A 19,821-nucleotide genomic window follows, 5' to 3' on the forward strand; every position below is an offset into this window, starting at 1 on the left:
TAAAGTAGCAAAAGACAAATTTGAAGTGATATTATCATGAACTTCAGGGGAGGCTTTTAAAAGTATCTCTAGTCAAAAGGGCGGAGAGTATACCTTTTTACAAGTTCGAGAGGCAAAAATATGCACTTAACAGCAAGGTTTAAAAGTTGACTAACTACATAGTTTGAGAACCATTCAAATTTTTTACCCTATACATGCACACTAGTATCATCAACGTTGATGTAGAAGAAATTTGAGAAGATGTTTTGATCAAAATAGATCGCACGAGTGGTGGAAGGAAAGAAGAATATTATGGCAATAATACCATCTGAATATTTGATCACATATAACCATAATGCCAAGATATGATGAGATTTGGTAGGATTTTATTTTATTTGACTGTGATTTTATCATAATAAATGATTGATATAATTAAAATAATTAATTGACTTGATTGGTTGTCCTGACCAACAAGACATTCCTTTTTAACTCTCTTGTATTCATTCAAGCTTATAAATATGCCCCTTCAGCTCTCTTGTATTCAAGCCAGCAAATAGGCCTTGTGTTAGACATTAATTTATCAATAAAATCCTCTTTCGTTCTTTAGGAATTTTCTCACGGTGTGTAACAATTTGGCCGTGTCATATATCTTCCAAATATTTCATACAAGTCAATTTGTGCATTAATTCTTTTACTACTAATAATTTTTTCAGTATTGGTATATGCTATACAGCGTAGCAAGGAAAACTCCGAGATGTTTGTCATCACATTCACATATTGCTGGTGTTTGGATGCGGTGCATATGTAAGTTTTTGGAAGACAACGGACGAAGACAGAAAGAGAGTTTAGACAATGAGGAAAAAAAAAACACTTCTGAGGAGAAAAATGTTAGAAATCGAAGGACGGAGAAGTATATGAATGGGCCAAAGTGATAGCAAACCTACTTTTCCAGCAGTCCAATAGATGGATCCAACCAAGCAGACGCAAACAGACTTGACATACAAAGTGGGCCGTCAGCAACATCAGATCCACTACCATCCGTCGAGGCCAAACGCCAGGTTGCATGTTGCAGATCTCAAACGCCAAACTGGAACATGGGAAAATCTCGACAGGATTTTATAGAAAAAAATGCTATACAAGTACCAAAAATTATTCCCCTACAGTTAGTTACAAGTTATAACAGTGGACTTAATAACTGGAATGCCAAATAAGTCCGTCCCCCTCTAATGGTTACAGCAGAATATCAAAATGCTACCATTACAAGAAGAAGAAGAAGAATGAATCCCTACCTTGGTAACCCAGCAACACCGCTTGGATCTCTCTCTTTCTCTATACATGTCTAAATGGAAGCATACTCTAATTCATCGTACTCACTCATTTAGTCGTCTAACTGTCGAAAAATCCTGGCCCAGCCTTTGAGAGAAGTTCCTTGCCCGCATCCTTGCCCATGGCAACCATTTCTTCAAAAGTGTATGAACCTTTTCTGGAGGTTTCAAGAACTGGAAAGGACAGCAGGAATAATACAAAGATGAGCACAGAGCTGTGCTAAAAGCTTAACATCTCGTTTGGCAAACAAAGATATGTCAAAATTTTGGTCTTTACCTCGGGTACCATCTGGGGAAGCCACCAATCCTCTAAAGAGACAATTACCATCCTCGTCCCGTGAAGCATATCCAGCTATTGGCGTGCGACAAGACCCATCAAGCGTTTCTAGAAATGCTCTCTCACATGCAACAGCCAACCTGGTTTCGTCGTGGTTCAGTGAGGCAATAAAACCGGCCTGCATTAAACATGGTTGACTGAGATAAACACGCAACAGTGGACATAGAATCTTCCAAAAGAACTACGTGAGAGATTCAAGATACGCTAGAAACCAAGATAGAGAGCCTCCCATGAACCGTATCAACTATATACTTTCTTCAGATTTTGAGCGAAAATCATTAAAATAAAATGCAGCAATATAGCAGCAAAGATCCATCACAGACTACGATAGTTTACTCTTAATTATTGCCAAAGGTAAAACACTATAAGCTCTTGAAAATCAAAGTTAAAAAAAAAAAAAAGCATAGAATCATTCAGCTCACACAATTAATGCATTTTACACGTACTCTCTGCAAACAGTTTTACTTGCACGAACCCAGCCTATGCCTTTCCCGACATCTAACTAAGTGATGAATCCCATTATATCAGCAGAAGATATGTACATCTATTCAAGAGACAGGAAACTCTTCTGGTTTATCAGGGAGATTTCCCGAAGCAAAGCACAATGCAACAGTAACACGCATCAACGTAATCAGATGCACGTCCAATCGTGTAACATTTTCAAACCGATGATAGGATATGCATCCAAACTCCATCTTAGCAAGGTTAAATTGAATGAGAAAAAACAAGCAAATTGACAGAGGAGAGGAGAAAACTAGAAATATCCAGTAGAACAGCACATACCATCTTCTCATCATCGCTTCTACATGCAATTCCAATGGCCCCTTGAGCAACAGCTGGAAGCATATCATCCATAGAAAGAATAGAAGTGACATTTTCTGTCATATTTAGACGTTTGAGGCCAGCTAATGCCAATAATGTTGCTTGGACGACTCCATCATTCAGCTTTCTTAACCTAGTCTGAACATTCCCTCGAAAGTTTTCAAGCACCTATGGACAAAAGCTCAATCAGGAGCAATAAAAACAAGCAAAAGAAAGATAATGGTAACCTTGTGCCCAACCCTAACTTCACTAAGACTGGATGCAAAAGCATTGAAATAAATTCAACTGAACATCCTAGATAGTGAACTTCTCTGGCTTAAAAGATCAAAAGAGTGTCAACTAGTGGTGGAAGTAGCTGGTGCCTACGAATTACTCAACTGCACAAGGACCTGTTGATGAAAATTGATCACTTCCTAGAATATATGCACTTATATCCTAAAGTGCAAACAAACAGAAATTGATTTGGATTTTAGGATACAAAATGCTCTAGTAAATTAACTTATCTTAAGTTAGTCCAGAAAAAAGCATCAAAGAAGGATGAGATTTGATGTTTGTTTGTGACAACTATAATAGAAATTTTCTGCCAAAAATGGAAGTCAGAATACAAACTTTTTTTTTTGTTGGGGGGGTGGGGGGGCTGAGGAAATTAGAATTTTCCCTAAACACTCTTTTACATCTTAAAATTAGATTAAAAAGGAAAAATCCTCCTGTTTAAATGCACTTTCAATTCCATTCAAAGAAACAGCTTCAAAGATATAAATGTCACTCTTGCCTTTACTTATGTGAGCTTCAAATTTATTGCCAAATATAGCATGCATAATATAAGAAGAATTAACTAGTTATGCTTCTCGGAAAAAATGCTGGTAATATTAAGTGTCAACTTGATAACAATTTCCTCATCTCTTGGCGAAAATAGTAATACTATTAGAGACCCTCATCATGACAATCATCCATATCGTGCTCACCTTAAGAGATGGATAACGATGAAGAATTTGCGATTTCCTCCTCAGCGAAGCAGTACCCACGACTGCTCCAGCTGGAAGATCTGCCAGTGAAGTTGCAGTTAAAGAAATAAATGCATCACGTACATCCTCGCGGGGAAGATTGCAAGGCAAAATTGTCTTATCAGGCAAATATGTAGGAACATCTTTCATTGAGTGAACAGCAATATCAATGTCTGCATTAATGAGAGCCTCATCTATTTCTTTGGTGAACAAGCCCTTCCCACCTATGTCTGCTAGTGGCTGGCTTAAGATTTTATCACCTGTTGTTTTTATTATCACAATTTGAATTGACCCCTCTTCAGCCAGTTCTGGATGAGATGCTATCAATTTGTCCCGTGTCTCATGAGCTTGTGCAAGAGCTAGTGGACTGTCCTACACAATGAAGAGTTGTATATGTGAACCATAAGAGAGGCTACATAATGACTAGCGGGTGCCATTCTATATGCAGGTGGAATTACCCAATGGCAATCAGAAGTGCAGAAATAAAAACAGGAGGGTGCATATATAACACAGAAGCAGTATAGTGTTCTAGGAGTCAAAACATCACTTTGTACTTTCTTGCATCGATGCTATGGACATAAATTGGTCAATTAGTGGCAACAATTAGTTAGCTCAAGAATACATGAAGCAGCTACTCATTTTCCAGTCATGTTTTGGTTATGAGACACGAGGGGGCACTTTTGCTCATTATTTTTCATATTTCCCGAGGATCTGATAGTACAAGAAAAGGATAAAATGATAAATATGATGGTTGTCTTTCTTATATGTCAACCATGTTAGAAAGGAAAAAGTGGAAATTTTTATTCATATTCTCTTATTTGAGTAGTAAATTCTGGATCAGGATATGCATCAGTGTCATAAGTTAAGGGCATGGTCTCTATGTTCCAAGGAACTGGATGAAGGATCTGCCTCAAATCTTGTGTTCTTTTCAAGTGACCACTTGCAAGTTAAAGGTGTCTTTGTCTTCCTCTTGAAAGAAGCAAGAAAGGAACCAAGGATAATTAAGCGTGTCAAAGCAGACGCGACACTCTTCAAGGAACTCCAAAATCCTAAAGGCAAAAGAGGCTGTCAGTAGATTTTATTTATCCTAAGCCAAAAGAAACATGGGTTTCTACAACACTCCAAAAGCTCGGATCCAAAAGGTTGACATCTTCTGAGCTCTTATAAAGGAAGAAGAGAAAACTAAAATTCTAACTCATGTTTACTATGTACCATGGACCCTGATAAATAGTACCAACGTAAACAGGGAACAACTGCCAAAAACAAAATCCTACCACATTGATCCTTCCATATGCAATCCCCAAAAGTTTGATGAGCAGATCGGTGACTTCAACTTAAAGTCTTTGACTAATGTGTTAAGCAAAACTAGTTCCATCCAACAAAATATGCTCGCCAGATACATTAACCAAATAAGTTCGACTAGCCTATGCTTCTATTTGTGTCACGGAAGATTATTTTCCATTAACCATAGTTCATTTGAAATATCCTAGAAATGTTATCCAAAACCGGCAACAAGATCCAACACAACAGAACCAATCAACCGAACCCATGTTTTCTTGAATAACAATAATCAATAAGGAAGCTGCAATGAGCATGACACAGAAGAAGATTCAATAATCCAGTTGCTGCTGGATGTTTTTTTTTTTAAACAATAATATAAAAAAAAAAAAAAAAAGCTTGTTCCACAAAAGAGCAATCTTTAAGCAACAAATGAAGAAAAAGAGAAGCAACAGTACCTCCCTCTTGTTCCAATTCTTATGACAGCAGTCTTAGTCTGAGTGTGGTGTTCAACAGCAATGGAAGAGCTAGTCACCAGAGTTTTCCTGCGTTGATTTGGAGGGGCAGAAGTTTTATGGGAAGAAGGCAAAGTAAATCCAAGAGCTGAGACGGAAGAGGCATAGGCGAAATTGGAGGCGAAGGGTCTTGGGTTACTAGTGAGAAAAGGATGTTGATTTAGAGTGCAGGTGGATACGGTCTCCATCGGATTGGATGGGATGGGACGGACGGATGGATGGATAGGGAGGTTGAATTGAAGAAGGCAATGAAGCTTGAAAGAGCTGAGGGAGTTTGTTTTTATGAACTATACGGAAGTGGGAGTGGGGTTTTGGGTTTGATAGCTTATCCTCCAGCTCACCCACCTCTTCCACGACAATACAAATACTCTACAAATACTATGCCAGCCGTTGAGAAATCTTTAACAAGGGTTGGTTACTGTTAGGCCAGCCATCAGTTACTCCGTCATTTTCCGCAGCACAGCTCAACCGAATCCGGCCTTTCAGCCACCTAGGCCCATTGAAGATTTGTGATGACAATCTCTAGTCCGTCCTAAACACATTGGATACCTCTCTCTGGTCGATATGGGCGGCGTCACACCAGAGTCCAGAGGGCCCAAAGCGGTTGTCATTAGTAAAACCAGCAAGCAATTTTGGCCCAGGAATGGCTTTGTGTGAGAAATCTCATCTCCGACGAAATGAAAGTAACAGTAAAAATAAAAAAAGTAGGCCTTAAAACACAGGTATCGCAGAGCCCACAATTTGTTGCCAATCTCCTTTGTCAGATTTTATACTTTAAAAACTAAAACTCCGTTTGGATTAGCTATTTTTAGGGTATTTTTGAAAAAATTTTCTGTAACAGAGTTTTTAGAATATATTTTAAAATATTTTTTAGAAAATATTTTGAAATATTTAAGAGTAGAATAGTTTATAAAATATATTTTGAGATATTTTTTAAAATTTTTAAAAAATTAAAATTAATTTTTAGATTACCTTTTAGAATACTTTTTAAAAATTTTTATTATATTTGAAAATTAATTTTTAAAAAATACTCCCTTCCAAACAGAGACTAAAGTGTTGAGATTTAAAGTTAAAGAGAGTACTTCAAATATAGTTGAAGAGTTGCAACGTGAAATTAACCCTTGCTCTTACACAAAAAAAAAAAATAAATAAATTCCCAACAAATAAAAGGGAAGAAGAAAAGTGAAAACGTGCGTGCGGTTCACAAGTCATACAAAAATAGAATGAGCAACTCAACTTAAAAGGTTGGATATAGAGAAGGCAAAAACAAAAGAAGGTGTAAAGATAAAAAGTTATAGTACTATCAAGAAGTCAATCGGTGCTTCAATTGGCCTCGAAAGTCGAAAGTGGGGAAAGCACGAACGCACTTGCATTTCAATCTACATGCTGCCCATGTATATTTTTAGAGTTTTTAAAGCACGAATGTAAAAATATTAGTAAGTAGCAAAGTTTTTAGAGTATATTTTGAGATATTTTTTTAAAAATATTTTAGAATATTTAAGAGTAGAATAGTTTTTAGAATGTATTTTGAGATATTTTTAAAAAATTTAAATTAATTTTTAGATTACTTTTTTAAATACTTTTTAAAAATTTAATTATATTTAAAAATTAATTTTTAAAAAACACTCCCATCCAAACAGAGACGGCTCGAATCACGGATGGGAATCCTTCTGGTTTCGCACAGTTTAAATAATTCAATGAGCATTGTACTTTTTATGAATTGTGACCCACAAACCCCTTATTTACTGACTCATCTTTTTTTGTACATGCATATATGCTGGGAACTCCCTTTTACTATTGTGCTCTTTTATATTGGGAATTCCCTGGTACGGTGTGGTGCTTAAAGAGAAAGGAAAGATATTTTGTGATTTGGCTGAATGGGGCAATAATAATGGAGGTTGGAAGAAAGCTGATTCCTCGTTTCGTTTGGGTGGAGGAATCCACCGATACCATACTTCTTTCGACCTTTCACTTTGCGTCTGGTCGATCAGCACAGTACCATTACATTTCTGTCACTCTTCGCTCTTCTTCTTCTTCTGCTTCTGGTATGTATTTTTTTTTTTCTTTGACCCACTTTAGTTAAAAGGATCACAAAACTGGAGTGATGATGAAGATTTCTCTGCCTAAGCGCATCAAATTCATCGATTCTTGAATTGTTTGATGTATTGGATGCGGCATAAATGTATGGCGTCCAAACTTTATGAAAACCAAAAATGCATGGAAGAAACACAGGGTGCGTAATATCTACCGTACGTATTGCTAGGTGGTAGCTCATCTAGCTACCAAGTAGGTACTTAGTATATAATTTGATAAGAGATGGTAATAATAATAAGGGATAATTTCACAAACCTCCCTTGAGGCTTCTGACACTTGCACTGAGACCCCTTTAGGTTTTAAAAATTTCACCTAGCTCCCCTGCTTTTCAAATTTGGTAACAATTTAGTCCAATTAGGATTAAAATATTACTATCATGATAGAGATGACATTTATATTCTATGAATACCCTCTTCCTCCCTATATTAGTACAAGATTGTTTGTTAATAAAAACCTACTAGTTTTCCTTTCGTAATAATATTAGTATAACACTTTTTGAATTTCACTTATAAACATTTATGTATTTAATATAAATTAAATGATTCAAAATAAAATACTCATAAATAACTAGTACTTTATTCATATAATGGAAGAAACTCGTAAAGAACTAGTATGTTATGGACAATTTTTTTTTCTACTTTCAAATACTTCATTTATATTAAATACAATACATACTAGTTTTCCTTTCGTAAAAATATTTGTGTAACGGCTTTTGAATTTTATTTGCAAATATTTTTGTATTTAACATAAATTAAATGATTTAGAATAAAATACCCATAATCATCTCTACCTTTTTATTAACAAGTAATCTTGTACTAATATAGAGAGGAAGAGGGTATTCATGGAATATAAATGTCATCTCTATCATGATAGTAATATTTCAATCCTAATTGGACTGAATTGTTACCAAATTTGAAAAGCAAGGGAGCTAGGTGAAATTTTTAAAACCTAGAGGGGTCTCAGTGCAAGTGTCAGAAACCTTAGGGGAGGTTTGTGAAATTATCCCTAATAATAAATTTTTTTTGGTTGAACTGATGATGATCATCATTATCATGATTATTATTATTTTAGTCAGCTGTCACGCACTAAGAGTAATACTGCGTTAAGAGTACAGATTGATCCCACAAAAATTCTTTTAACATCAAATCATCAAATGAGCTAATTGACAATAATCAAACTGGTGGTGCACTCGTACACTTTTGAGTGCAAGAATAAAAAGCAACCTTGATTAATTATGGGCGAGAAGCCACAAGCGTGTGGAGTAGGAAGAAGTAAGGGGGCAAAAGATCAACTAGTATTCATTATTGTTTTACAGCGAAGGTGAATCGGAAGCAAGATCAGAAGAAGATCGATTCGAGGCCGTATAATTTTATTTGTGTTGGTCGGTGTGCAAAATTAAAAGGCCTGGTCTGATGATGCGTGTTAATCATTCTTGATCCCAATTAAAATAATATATTATTGTTGCCACATGGGCCGAAACAAGTACACTAAGGGAAAAAGTAAGAAACGACAACAACCATTTTACTGTAATTACTGATTACTGGCTAGTGGCCAGGAGGATAGGAGGGTTAATTTATTGGCTCCAAACTATAATTAAGGAAAAAAAAAAAAAAAAAAAGTCTGTTCTGCTTGTCTCCTTAACTGCAGCTACTTTGTCTGAGCGGCGCACGGTTGATGCCCTCGTACTATATATTATATCTGTGGACATTAAAGGTGCATATAGCTGGATTTATTTTCTACCTCAGAAAGGAAGGAAGGTACACCTGGCAAGCATAAATATATTATTACTATTCTATCTCAGAATTGTTTCTTTACTACCAGTAGCAGTTTATTATATATATATTATTATAATAAATAATGATACGGCTGCGTGGTAGGATTGTATTTAATCAAGAACGAGACAAGTAACGTCTTGGTACATCGGGTTAATATTAATTACTATTGGTGTAGGACAGCGTCCTTGCGGGGTGGGAGGCTAGAACGGATCTGACAAATGCTGGCAATAGAAAATAAATACTACTACTAGTACTCAATTACCAACTGACACCGTTTTGACAAAAAAAAAAAAAAAAAAAAAAACCAACTGACACGGACGTATATGGCTACAAAATCAAACTGAGACACTACCAGTACAATGTAGTCCACTTGCAGGTTAACTTTTCCTGCACCGGTATGTGTCATCAGAGAGAAGCGTTCTGGATTGGATATTCATATTCATGTTATATAGAATAGACCGGAACTTTTGGTCCCCTCTTCTTTAAGTACGTACTATACTTAGCTACTGCTTAAAAAAACATCGATGAAAGAAGAAACAAGAAAGAAGGAGAAGATGAATAGAGTATTATCGGGGTGTCAATAATGGCAAGTTACACTAGAAAACCATGTAAAAGATAAAAATAAAACTGTCGAGGATAATCAATGCCAAGTTTGTCTGCTATAAATTTTTTAAAAATTTTAGTTACAGCAACCTCAAAAAGCTTCTTAAAGTTTTTAAACTATACATTTTAAAATATTAAAAAAATATATATTTCAAAAACTTTTTAAAAAATTTCTATAGTAAGTTACAGTAAAATTTTAGACAAACACCCGAAAAATTCACTTGCCAATCGGCCAAGCTGTACTGACACTGGAGTTGTGTTTCATAGAAATTTCCTTCCTTCCTGAATCGGTGGTCAAAAGATCATCATAGTCGTAAAAGGCAGGATTTCGGGTGATATACTCTGCTACTAGTAGTCACTAGACTAGGTGAGGAGTAGTCAATTAACCACGTGTCAGTATATATATGTATAAAGTATATATAAAGTGTGAGCTGGAGGAGCATAGTGTGACTGCATACGGCCATTACGTAATACTACTACTTTGTCCTGGAATGGGCAGCAAGAAGCCTGCCAAACCCAAACAGCGGAAACAGCCGTCGGAACAAATTCTCCTCCATCCTCTCCGCTGCTAAGTGCTGCTAACTTCGGCTGCTGTCCTGCCCCCCCGTCAGAATTCCACTAGTAGAAGCAAGCCCCACGCACCCCCGGCCCCCATCTCTCTTTGTGGACAAAAACAACAGAGAATTCCCATTTCATTCATTCGCCATTCTGGCCCCGCACTACCCTTTTCTCCACTGCACACGTGACCCATCCCTCCCACTGCCACAGCAGAGCAGAGAGGAGGCACTCCTACTCCATTAAAATGGGTGACTTGAATTAAAAGTAAACAGTTCCGTTTGGAGGACCGCCTTTCCATATCAAGTAAACAGGAGCTTTTCAGTCCTTCACCATGTCCCCCCCTACACGGGAATATGTCAAAATTATTAATTTTGAAAGTTACAAATATTTATAAATTATAAATAGTGTTTTAATATAAATTAAGCGTTCAATTTAATTATAGTCTTATTCTTCAACCTTCCATATACAACCCCTCCCTCCTGAAAAGAAAATGAATTCTAATTGCTCTACCTTAACAATGCATCTTCAAGTATTTTCTGTCATTAGTGTAAATTGTTTTGTCAAATAAATCGTGCTGGCCAATTTTCAGTTAGTTTATTTATAAAATTTGCTTTTATTTTATAAAAAAAGGTATCTTGAAAAATAAAATTTTGGTAATTTCTAAAAGAAAATAAGGTAATACGCAATTACTGATCTAATAAATGATGAAGATTGATAATTGATGGAAGATTGTGTGCTCCGACAAATGCTTGCCCAAGTCTTCCAAAAGCAAGCAAAAACAAATCCCTAAAGAATCGCACATAAAGTAATACGGGATTGACACAAAACTCTCGTGTTGTTGTTGTTGTTAACATAAATTAGACTGAGTCAAGAAAAGGGAAGTGCTTAAATAATCATTATTTGTATACAAATTATTTACTTGTATTATAAACATGTTTTTTAATATATATATATTTTATTTTACATGTATCACATTATAAAAATATGTTATATTAATTATTTCATATAATATTTTAAAACACTCTCGAGAGGAGGGGTTTTAGAGCAACCGCTGAATAGGAAAGAAAATAAAGACAAATACAAACATTAAAAAAAAAAAGCGAACAAACAAGGAAAAAAGGAAAAGATATATAGACATTGCCCTTTTACTGCTGCTTGCCATATTTAAAGAAGAAAAAGAAAAAGATTTTCCAATTCCCTCGTCCCTCCTCTCTTTCTTCGTCTTCTTTATAAAAAACAGAGCTTGAGAGCTACTAGTAGTTTATACGAAAAGTCCTCTTCGAAAATATTTTCATTCAAGTACTTACTATATATCGGTGCTAATGTACGGATTCCTCGACCTCTCGTACGTGTATTTGTATTTGACCAGAAGCCAAACCCTCAAATAAAATAATATATATATGTATATATGTATATCGAACCTCTAACCTTAAACCGCCTTTTGCATTGCATGCTTCTCTTTTGCCTTTCGTTCTCTCGCTTTTCTCTCTACCCTCGCAAATCCCCCACCCAACAAGTTTCATGACTCAACAAATCCAACTATACGCGTAGAAGAAGAAGAACAGACAGATCAGGGATATATAGTAATCACGTATGTTGGAAAACCATCCGCCTGAATTACTGATAAAAGGTCAAGGGCGACTCGTCTCCAAATGGCCGTTGAAGCTCGGCGTCTCTGTCTTTTCACACCACAGATTCTTGACAACAGGTGCCCAACTCTTCGTTTTTCTTTTCCTGGTAGACTGACTTTTTTTTTTTTTCCGTTTTCTCTTAATGTACACTACCATATGGATTTGATTTTGGGAAGCTAAAGGTAGAAAATCGTTTGTGGCCTTATGGATTGGTTTTGCTTGTGCCAGGGGAATGTTGAATGTGATTGAAGGTGTGAATAATAATTTTAATACTATTAATAACAACATGATGTATGGCGAGCCCTTTGGTTCGACGACCACCACCACCGCGGCTGATGCATTGATTCCTCCTGCTTCCATCAACGGTAAGACTGTTGCGGCAGATTGGACTCCGGTGAAAACGGCAATGAAGTCGGACAGTGGCCTTACCTGCTCCATCCCTATCCTGGCGTCAAGGAAGCGCCCCAGAGATCCCTCCTACGCCAGAATCGCCAACTGCCACCGCAACTTGCTCCCGTTTCCTGCCAATCTTAACAGTAGTGAACGCTGCACTTCCGTTGCGACTTTCTTGGGAGAAGACATCTCCTTACGCACCCAGCAACACCAATTGGAAATCGATCAATTCATCTCCCACCACGTGAGAATCCTGCCTACTAGCGTGTTTTTGGTTGTTTATATCCAGTTGATTTAAAATTTTTTACCCTTTTATTTTGAAATCTTGGGTGTTGGGCTATTTGATTGTTTAACAGGCGGCGAAGGTGAGAAAGGAAATTGAGGAACAGAGAAAGGATTATTCATTGAGGGTAATAAGGGCGGTGGAGGAGAGCTTGATGAAGAGACTGAGAGCGAAAGAGGAGGAAATCGAGAATATTGGGAAATTAAATTGGGCATTGGCGGAGAAAGTTAGGTCGTTGTGCGCAGAAAACCAGATATGGAGAGAATTGGCGCAGAGCAATGAGGCCACGGCAAATGCATTGAGAAACATCCTGGAGCAGGTGGTGCTGGCTCAAGCCCAACAAGTCGAAGCTCAATTGCATTATAAAGCGGAGGGTTTGATGGATGATGAAGCGCAGTCATGCTGCGGAAGCAATTACTATTTGGATATGGGAAAAGGAGGAGGAGAAGGGGCAGAGCAAGTGGAGCGTAATCGTAGCAATAACGATGACATTGGTAAGCGTGCAATAAACGAGGAGGAGGAGGAGAGCGGCAGTGGCAGGAGGAGGAGGAGGAGGAGGTGGTGCAGGGTGTGCAGAAATTGCGGCAAGGAGGAGGCGAGCGTGTTGCTGCTGCCGTGCAGGCACCTGTGCTTGTGTTATGCTTGCGGGCCTGCCCTCGACTCATGCCCCGTTTGTCTTTCCACCAAGAACGCCGCCCTTCACATCAACTTGTCCTCCCATTCCTCATCCACCTAGTTTTTTTCAGTTTTTTTTTTTCAGTCTTAATTTGTCGACTGATAGACAGAAGAGATAGAAAGAAGAAGAGAGGGATCTTGGAAGAAATTTTAGATATGGTAAGAACCAATAAAAAAGAAAAGGAAAAAGAATATATTCCATTGACTTCCTTAATATTTATATATATATATATATATTCCTTAATTAATTACTATGATTCTTGGTACTGTTAGATTTATGTGTTGATTTTGTTTAGGAGGAGGAGGCGGACTATTTTAAATTTGACCGTGTGTGCGGCATGGCATGTGTTGCTCCGCTTTGTTAGCAAGCAAGGGTGCGAGAGGTAGTAGTAGTACTCAGTGCTGGTTTCGAAAGTGGCTCGTTCAGAATAAAAGTCTGACACGTAAATGCGCGAGCAAATGTCGCTGGTGTTTCGAGCAGCCATTTATTATTGACCCACCGCGAGAGGCTCTCGGATTGACGTCTATTATCCTATCTGCCTCTTGCGTTTGGGTAATTCATTGAAGAGGGAAGGAAATAGTAGGTGCCTTCAATCTCTAATCCAATCTCATTGACCCAATTAAAAAATACTGCTCTATGTCTAACCCCGGCTCCTTCATGCAAACAATAATCATGCTTCTTCACCTTTTTTGTTTTTGTTTTCGGGACTAATCTAATTTGGATTTGTAGTCTTCAATGTCATGTGGCGGTAGCACTACAGTCGGAGTGAAAAAATAAAAAAAAAAGGTGCAACCACAAGACGATTATACTCGCACTAGTTACAGTAATAAGCCGTGCAACCAATATTTTCCAAATTAAGTGCGGTTGAAAAAGAAAAATCCTCTTTTTCTAAAATAGCACCCAAAAAAGATTTTAAAAAAAAATGTGTGACCATGTAGTGGGCTTAACGCGTGGGTTTGTTTGGATTATAAATTATTTGATATATTTTTACTGTAGCACTAGACTGCTAGGACTCTGTTCTTAGCAGGGATGAGACTAAGAGATACTCAACGGGCGTAACTTCCGAATGTTTCTAATCTAATTGTGTATGTGTGTGTGTAAGTTTATTCCGTTTCGAAAAAAAAAAGAGACTAAGAGATACTCAAAGAGTAGAATGCAGATGCAGGAGGAGGACGGGTGAATTGTGAAGTATTCTCTCCGTTTCAATTATTATTTTGTCAGTGTTATGTTTTGAGATTTTAATTTTTTAATAATAGTTAGTGATTTGATGGTGATATTTATAAATTTATTTTTATAAATTTAAATAATAACATACATATGATTAAAGTAAATATGTTTATATTAAAATGAAAAAAATAAAAAATATTATAACTTTCTCAACACGATAAATATTTCAAAATAAAAAATATGACACTTTCAATGAGAGCGAAGAATGTTTGTAAATAGATGCACCATTTAGCAATAAATATATTTATTTATAAATATTTATAAATGTATTATAAATGCATAAATGTATATAAATATATAAATATAAAAATTATAAATTATAAAAATACTCAAAAATATGTTTTAAAAATACCTCTAAAAATAATCCAAAAAATATCTACAGTAAAAGTTTTTCATATAGTTTTTGAAAAACAACTAAAAAAATAACTAATCCAAACGGACTTGTATTAAAAAAATGAAATGCTACAGTGTTATTTTTGAAAAATAACCCCAAAAATAGCTAATCCAAACGGATCGATGCTGCTACGTAACTACTAACGTCAAAACTTTTGGAGTTATGCAGAGTCGCAGAGCCCTGAACGGTCAAGAAAAATAGGGGCCGACCAAGAATATCAGTTGGTGGTTGTATTTTCTCTGAACATCGGCTCGCTACGAGTGCCGCCAAAACTAGAAAGGCTGGAAACAGACATGTTTTCAAGCTAGCTATTACAGTAGTACTAGCTTTTCTTCTTCTTCCCTTTTTTTTTTTTTTTAAATAAGTAAAGGTCTGCTGTTGCAGGTTGCACCCTTTCCATTTTTTGTTTTTTGTTTTTTAATTTTCCGCATTAGAGCATGCAAAAGACGCTGTTGATGGTAGTCCCTCAGCCACAGCTATGATCAGCTGCCCAAACAGGCAAACACAACCCCTTTGTTTGGTTTTTATCAAAAGTAAAAGTGATCATCAGTACTGAAAAAGACACAGTAGTACCATACCATCTAAAGAGCATGTCCACGTCCGTTTCCATGTACAAAATGTGTGTATGGAGTTGAAGTATTCATGACATGTGTCTGTCAAATCCCAATTTGAAGCAGCAAAAAAAAAAAATAAAAAAATAAAAAATTCCCTTCTGCCGATCGAGCCGCAAACACGTACCACTTAGAAAAGCAAAGAAAGGTGATCAGGCATTAAGCGGGGAGATTACGTATCACGCTGGGGTTCTGGCACAGTCAAGCATGTAGTAATATATAATTTGGGTGGTGGAAGCCATCATGGCGTTTCTTGGCGATTTGTCATTCTCATTTGCTGGACCCGGACAGGACACACAGACTTCTTAATACTCCCAGATGGAATTAGACATGAGACGAGACAAGGACACTAACAGCTCCCCCCGATGAATATGATGATGATATGCATGGTTGGACTTGGACCAATTGTGCAGACAATTAGACTTAGTTAATTCGATTTAGACCACTTAATGTATTCTACCGTTCCATCGGTTGGACCTCGAAAACACAGTACTACGACTACAAGGGTACAAAAGAAACACGGTACTGCTGCGGCTACTAGTATAAATGTACAAAAGAAACGAATTGACGACCGACCGATTCATGTCGCGTGGGTTGTTTGCATTTTATACCAAGTTGGATCAGCACTACTTTTGGTGAATTCTACTTCTACTTTGAGCTATTTTTAGAATTTTTAGAATTTTATTTGATTAGCTTTGATACACAAATAGTAATCAACTAAACTTAAATAATCTTGAAAAACGGTCCAGTTTCAACCAAAGTTTGGCATCCGGCATACGGCATGCGTCAAGATCAAATACTTGTATCCCGATTGCATTGAGATGACAAATTCCGATCCCAAGCTGTAAAAGTTTTACGCCAAGTCACCATCATGGTGCTGAAAAAACCGAAACATATACTGCTGACAAAATCACATGCGGCATTATTAAACTTTGACATTGCATCATGTTTCTTACATAAAAACTTCATCTCCTAGACACAGTATTATCTCCTGTATGGTAGGCCTCGCTCCAGTGGACTTGTTTGTGCATGCCAAACCGATCTCCAAAACTTGCAAAGCTTGATCTCTCTCTTTTCCTTGCACACAGAATTCAAAATCCACATGCCCCCCGTCTCTATCATTCGTATAATCCTTATTAGGCCCTTGCAGCAAGTCCAAAATGATGATCCCAAAGTTGTAAACGTCACTTTCCTGGCAGAATACTTCACCGTGCTCGAAATTCGGCTGGGGTTTACGCTGCCAAGCGTCGCCGACTTCCACCCTCTCAGCCAGTTGGATGAAGCCGTAGTCGGACAAGCGAGCAGTGAAGTCTATATTGATCATGACGTTAGAGGCTTTGACGTTCCCGTGCACATTCAACTTCAAGTGCTTCGTCTCTTGCAAGGAATTTCTTGAGTGGATAAATTCAACTGCTCGTGCAACGCTCAGAATTATTTCAAGTCGTTGATTCCAAGTTAGAGCTGTTTGATTCTGCTCCCTTGCACCTTCACAATGGAGAGGAATTTTATTTTATTTTTAGAAAAAAAGAAGTAATTAATTTAGAACAATAGGTAGAAAGTACCATTTGAAGTGCATAAATATAATGCCAATTAATCTTGCATATCCAAAGGAAAACATTTTAAGCCTCGCATGGGTATCGCTCTTAATGTTTGAAAAAAAATAATGACAAGAATGCGGCGTCTCAATTTGTTGCTATGTAGGGATGATATATAAGATTCTACAAAATACATGTTAAGTGTATTCTAACTGTACTCTAAGCTATATGCTAACTACGAACACCAGGCACAAACCAAATCCCTATTTATTAGTCATAAATAAGAACACATTCCAACTAATTCTCAAAAAAAAAAAATATAAATTTGTATCAAATTCGAATTAGTAACTAATTCTAACATGGAAGTACTGAAAAGACCCATATAAGCAAAAAAAAAAACTCGAATGTGCTTGATCACGAGCCATATAATTATCACCATAGATAAGAACAGTAGTTATTGATATTGACATAATTGAAGTAAGCAACTCTAAAGAATAGAAAGATTTAAGACCATACATATTGATAATCAATGGAATTGCTATTTATTTGTTGAATAGAAAGATTGATTGAAAGCACCTATTAGAAAAATCCTTGTTTATATAGAAATCCGAAACGAATTGAATTCCAAGCTAAGAAAGATAAATTATTCAAGTAATTACGTTTCCTTCTAATTCACAGTACTGTAGGACAATACGCACTGATCTTTTTAATATTAAGGGATTACAGGAAGAGAAGAAGCCGGTTAGGTTGGTTATTCATCAGTAATTTGTACTGGCGTCATATCTCTGATTCGTAAAACTTACTGGCCAGCAAATCAGCAAGGCTTCCCATGGGATAATAATCAGAGACAGCGAACTTGATCCTCTTACTATAGAAATAAGCTGTGACAGGAACAAGATAGTCGGACATGCTGCTCGCTAAACCCACCCGCACGATTCTCCTCCCAAACTCGCCCCTCCTCAAACTAACCTTCCGAAACCTCTTCAGTGCACACATCCTACCATCCGGCAGCACCACTTTCTCCGTAAACCCCAAACGGCTCTCGCCCACCACTGCCACCGATGATCTGAGCACCTGCCGAAGGGTCAAATGCTGCGACTCGGCCCAACCGCCCTTATGATCACTACCACCACAAGAGATCAGTGGGAGGTCATCCATGAACCCCACCATGAAGCCTCCATACTCGGAGAGTATGGACGCTGCTGATCGGCAGCTATCTTCTTTCTCCACGCCGTGAAAGCTCCTTCTAGGCTTGCTATTCAAAGCCCTTGACAGCATTGCTTTTTCCCTGGAAGGGTTTTCATTGGCCCGAGTTTAAATGCAGTTGTTGTTGTTGCACCTTTGATTGCATCGATACGCGGCCATTGTTGTAGCAAATGCGCATTGAAATCCACTCCAAAATGTTGACACTGCTGACTTAGCAGTATTATTGCATTTGGGGTTTAATGTGTATATGGGATCTTCGTCTTCCTATAAACAATTGAATACGAGTAAATTGTAGATGAATGAGATCAGAGGAGTGCGAAACTATATGGCAGAGGAACGAATTAAGTACTACCATTGCTTTTCCGTCTTCTTAAGAGTTTTCAGGGCAAGTTTTTTCGGGTTTGCTACGAAAATGATTTCCATTGCATTATTTGAAGAAAAAGTTTTATGATTCCTTTAGAGTACAATTCCCGTAATGTATATCTTTTCAATGATGATATTAGTTTAAATTTTAAAATTTTTTTATATAGGGCCAAAAATATTTATTTTACCATTCGATCGGCAGTGGTTTCGATTCTCAGGTCTGATACTAAAAAAGAAAATCTCCCTGTATAGTACAGAATTTCATGCGACTTGTTAGGATGATATTAAGGTTGGTTCGGTGCTTATTTTCGTTTCATCTGTGTGATTGAAAGGTCTTTTGTTGCTTTCACGACAACCTATTCTCGAAAGACACTTTTGAAGGTCTGGGAATTGTCTTAAAAAGATAAAGACAATCAACCAAATCCCCTATCCTATTATTCCTGGTTGATTGAGAATCCAACTTTAGCTCGATGGAACTCCGTCCTACCAAATTAAAAGCATTGCAACAACTCGATACAGCCGACCATCTAATCAAAACAATAACAAAGCGAATACTAATTGACAAGAGAAGCATTGACGTACAGTCGGTAAGCAATTTCTTTACCTTTCTCCCCTTTCCTGTGGATTCCCATATTTAATAAAGAAGAGAAACATGGAATTTTGTTTTTGGTTATTGATTCTTGCACCGTACATGATCTCATTTGACAGTGAGTTTTCACTAGGGGTTTACTCCTGACGCTTCAGCAATGTTCAATGCGGAATAAAAGGTAAGTGATTATTGATTATTCAGCTGTGCTCTCACCCCTTTATAACTGTATGGTAAGTGAGGACGAGTATCTGCCTATCTTTTGAAAAATCATATAATACTAGTAAGAGAAGATAAGAATCCACAGTCGATGGCATGGCAATACTAAAAAGGGCATAAAACCATTCACTCAGCTCGGAATTACACCACAAACAACGACATCTACTGTTCGATTATGCTACTCCACTTTACAATAATGGATTTGGCTCATAGGTAGAGTGAGGCTAAAGATAAAAGAGCTTCTTTTCCCTTTTTTTTTTTTTTAACTTCGAAAGGAAACACTCCTTCTCCCACTAAGGATGCAGTATTGAATAGAAAAACAAATTAAAGAATCACAAAGAAGGGCTGTTTCAACTATTCCCTACATGTCTCTGTTATATAGATTGGTTGTGAATAAGTGTAAACAT

At 37.1% G+C, this 19,821-nt stretch overlaps 3 protein-coding genes across 5 annotated transcripts; 1 reads left to right on the forward strand and 2 right to left on the reverse strand.

The window, feature by feature from the left end:
- Positions 1-714: 714 nt before the first annotated feature.
- LOC113688107 (porphobilinogen deaminase, chloroplastic) lies at positions 715-5,619 on the reverse strand. Of its 2 annotated transcripts, XR_003447870.2 has the most exons (6): positions 5,204-5,619; positions 3,429-3,834; positions 2,425-2,631; positions 1,582-1,759; positions 1,269-1,478; positions 715-1,066 (listed from the first exon to the last, which is right to left on the reverse strand). XR_003447870.2 is itself a non-coding variant. In XM_027205776.2 (5 exons), exons 1-5 carry the CDS (start codon positions 5,446-5,448, stop codon positions 1,366-1,368), a joined length of 1,149 nt encoding a protein of 382 aa, XP_027061577.1. In that variant the 5' UTR covers positions 5,449-5,619; the 3' UTR covers positions 1,068-1,365. The 2 variants fall into 2 exon arrangements, 1 of the variants encoding a protein (XP_027061577.1); XM_027205776.2 differs by lacking the exon at positions 715-1,066 and having other exon boundaries at positions 1,068-1,478.
- A 5,997-nt stretch (positions 5,620-11,616) lies between these two features.
- LOC113743574 (probable BOI-related E3 ubiquitin-protein ligase 3) lies at positions 11,617-13,956 on the forward strand. Of its 2 annotated transcripts, XR_003461135.2 has the most exons (4): positions 11,617-11,998; positions 12,150-12,558; positions 12,671-13,431; positions 13,569-13,956. XR_003461135.2 is itself a non-coding variant. In XM_027271625.2 (3 exons), the coding sequence occupies exons 1-3, from the start codon at positions 11,943-11,945 to the stop codon at positions 13,331-13,333; spliced, it is 1,128 nt and encodes a 375-aa protein (XP_027127426.1). In that variant the 5' UTR covers positions 11,617-11,942; the 3' UTR covers positions 13,334-13,477. The 2 variants fall into 2 exon arrangements, 1 of the variants encoding a protein (XP_027127426.1); XM_027271625.2 differs by lacking the exon at positions 13,569-13,956 and having other exon boundaries at positions 12,671-13,477.
- A 2,210-nt stretch (positions 13,957-16,166) lies between these two features.
- Positions 16,167-18,589, reverse strand: LOC113743285 (probable inactive receptor kinase At2g26730). The gene is made up of 2 exons (XM_027271255.2): positions 17,844-18,589; positions 16,167-16,990 (listed from the first exon to the last, which is right to left on the reverse strand). The coding sequence occupies exons 1-2, from the start codon at positions 18,316-18,318 to the stop codon at positions 16,458-16,460; spliced, it is 1,008 nt and encodes a 335-aa protein (XP_027127056.1). The 5' UTR covers positions 18,319-18,589; the 3' UTR covers positions 16,167-16,457.
- Positions 18,590-19,821: the final 1,232 nt, after the last annotated feature.

This window comes from Coffea arabica, chromosome 5e (genome assembly GCF_036785885.1).
Source record: "Coffea arabica cultivar ET-39 chromosome 5e, Coffea Arabica ET-39 HiFi, whole genome shotgun sequence".
Taxonomy (NCBI): domain Eukaryota; kingdom Viridiplantae; phylum Streptophyta; class Magnoliopsida; order Gentianales; family Rubiaceae; genus Coffea; species Coffea arabica.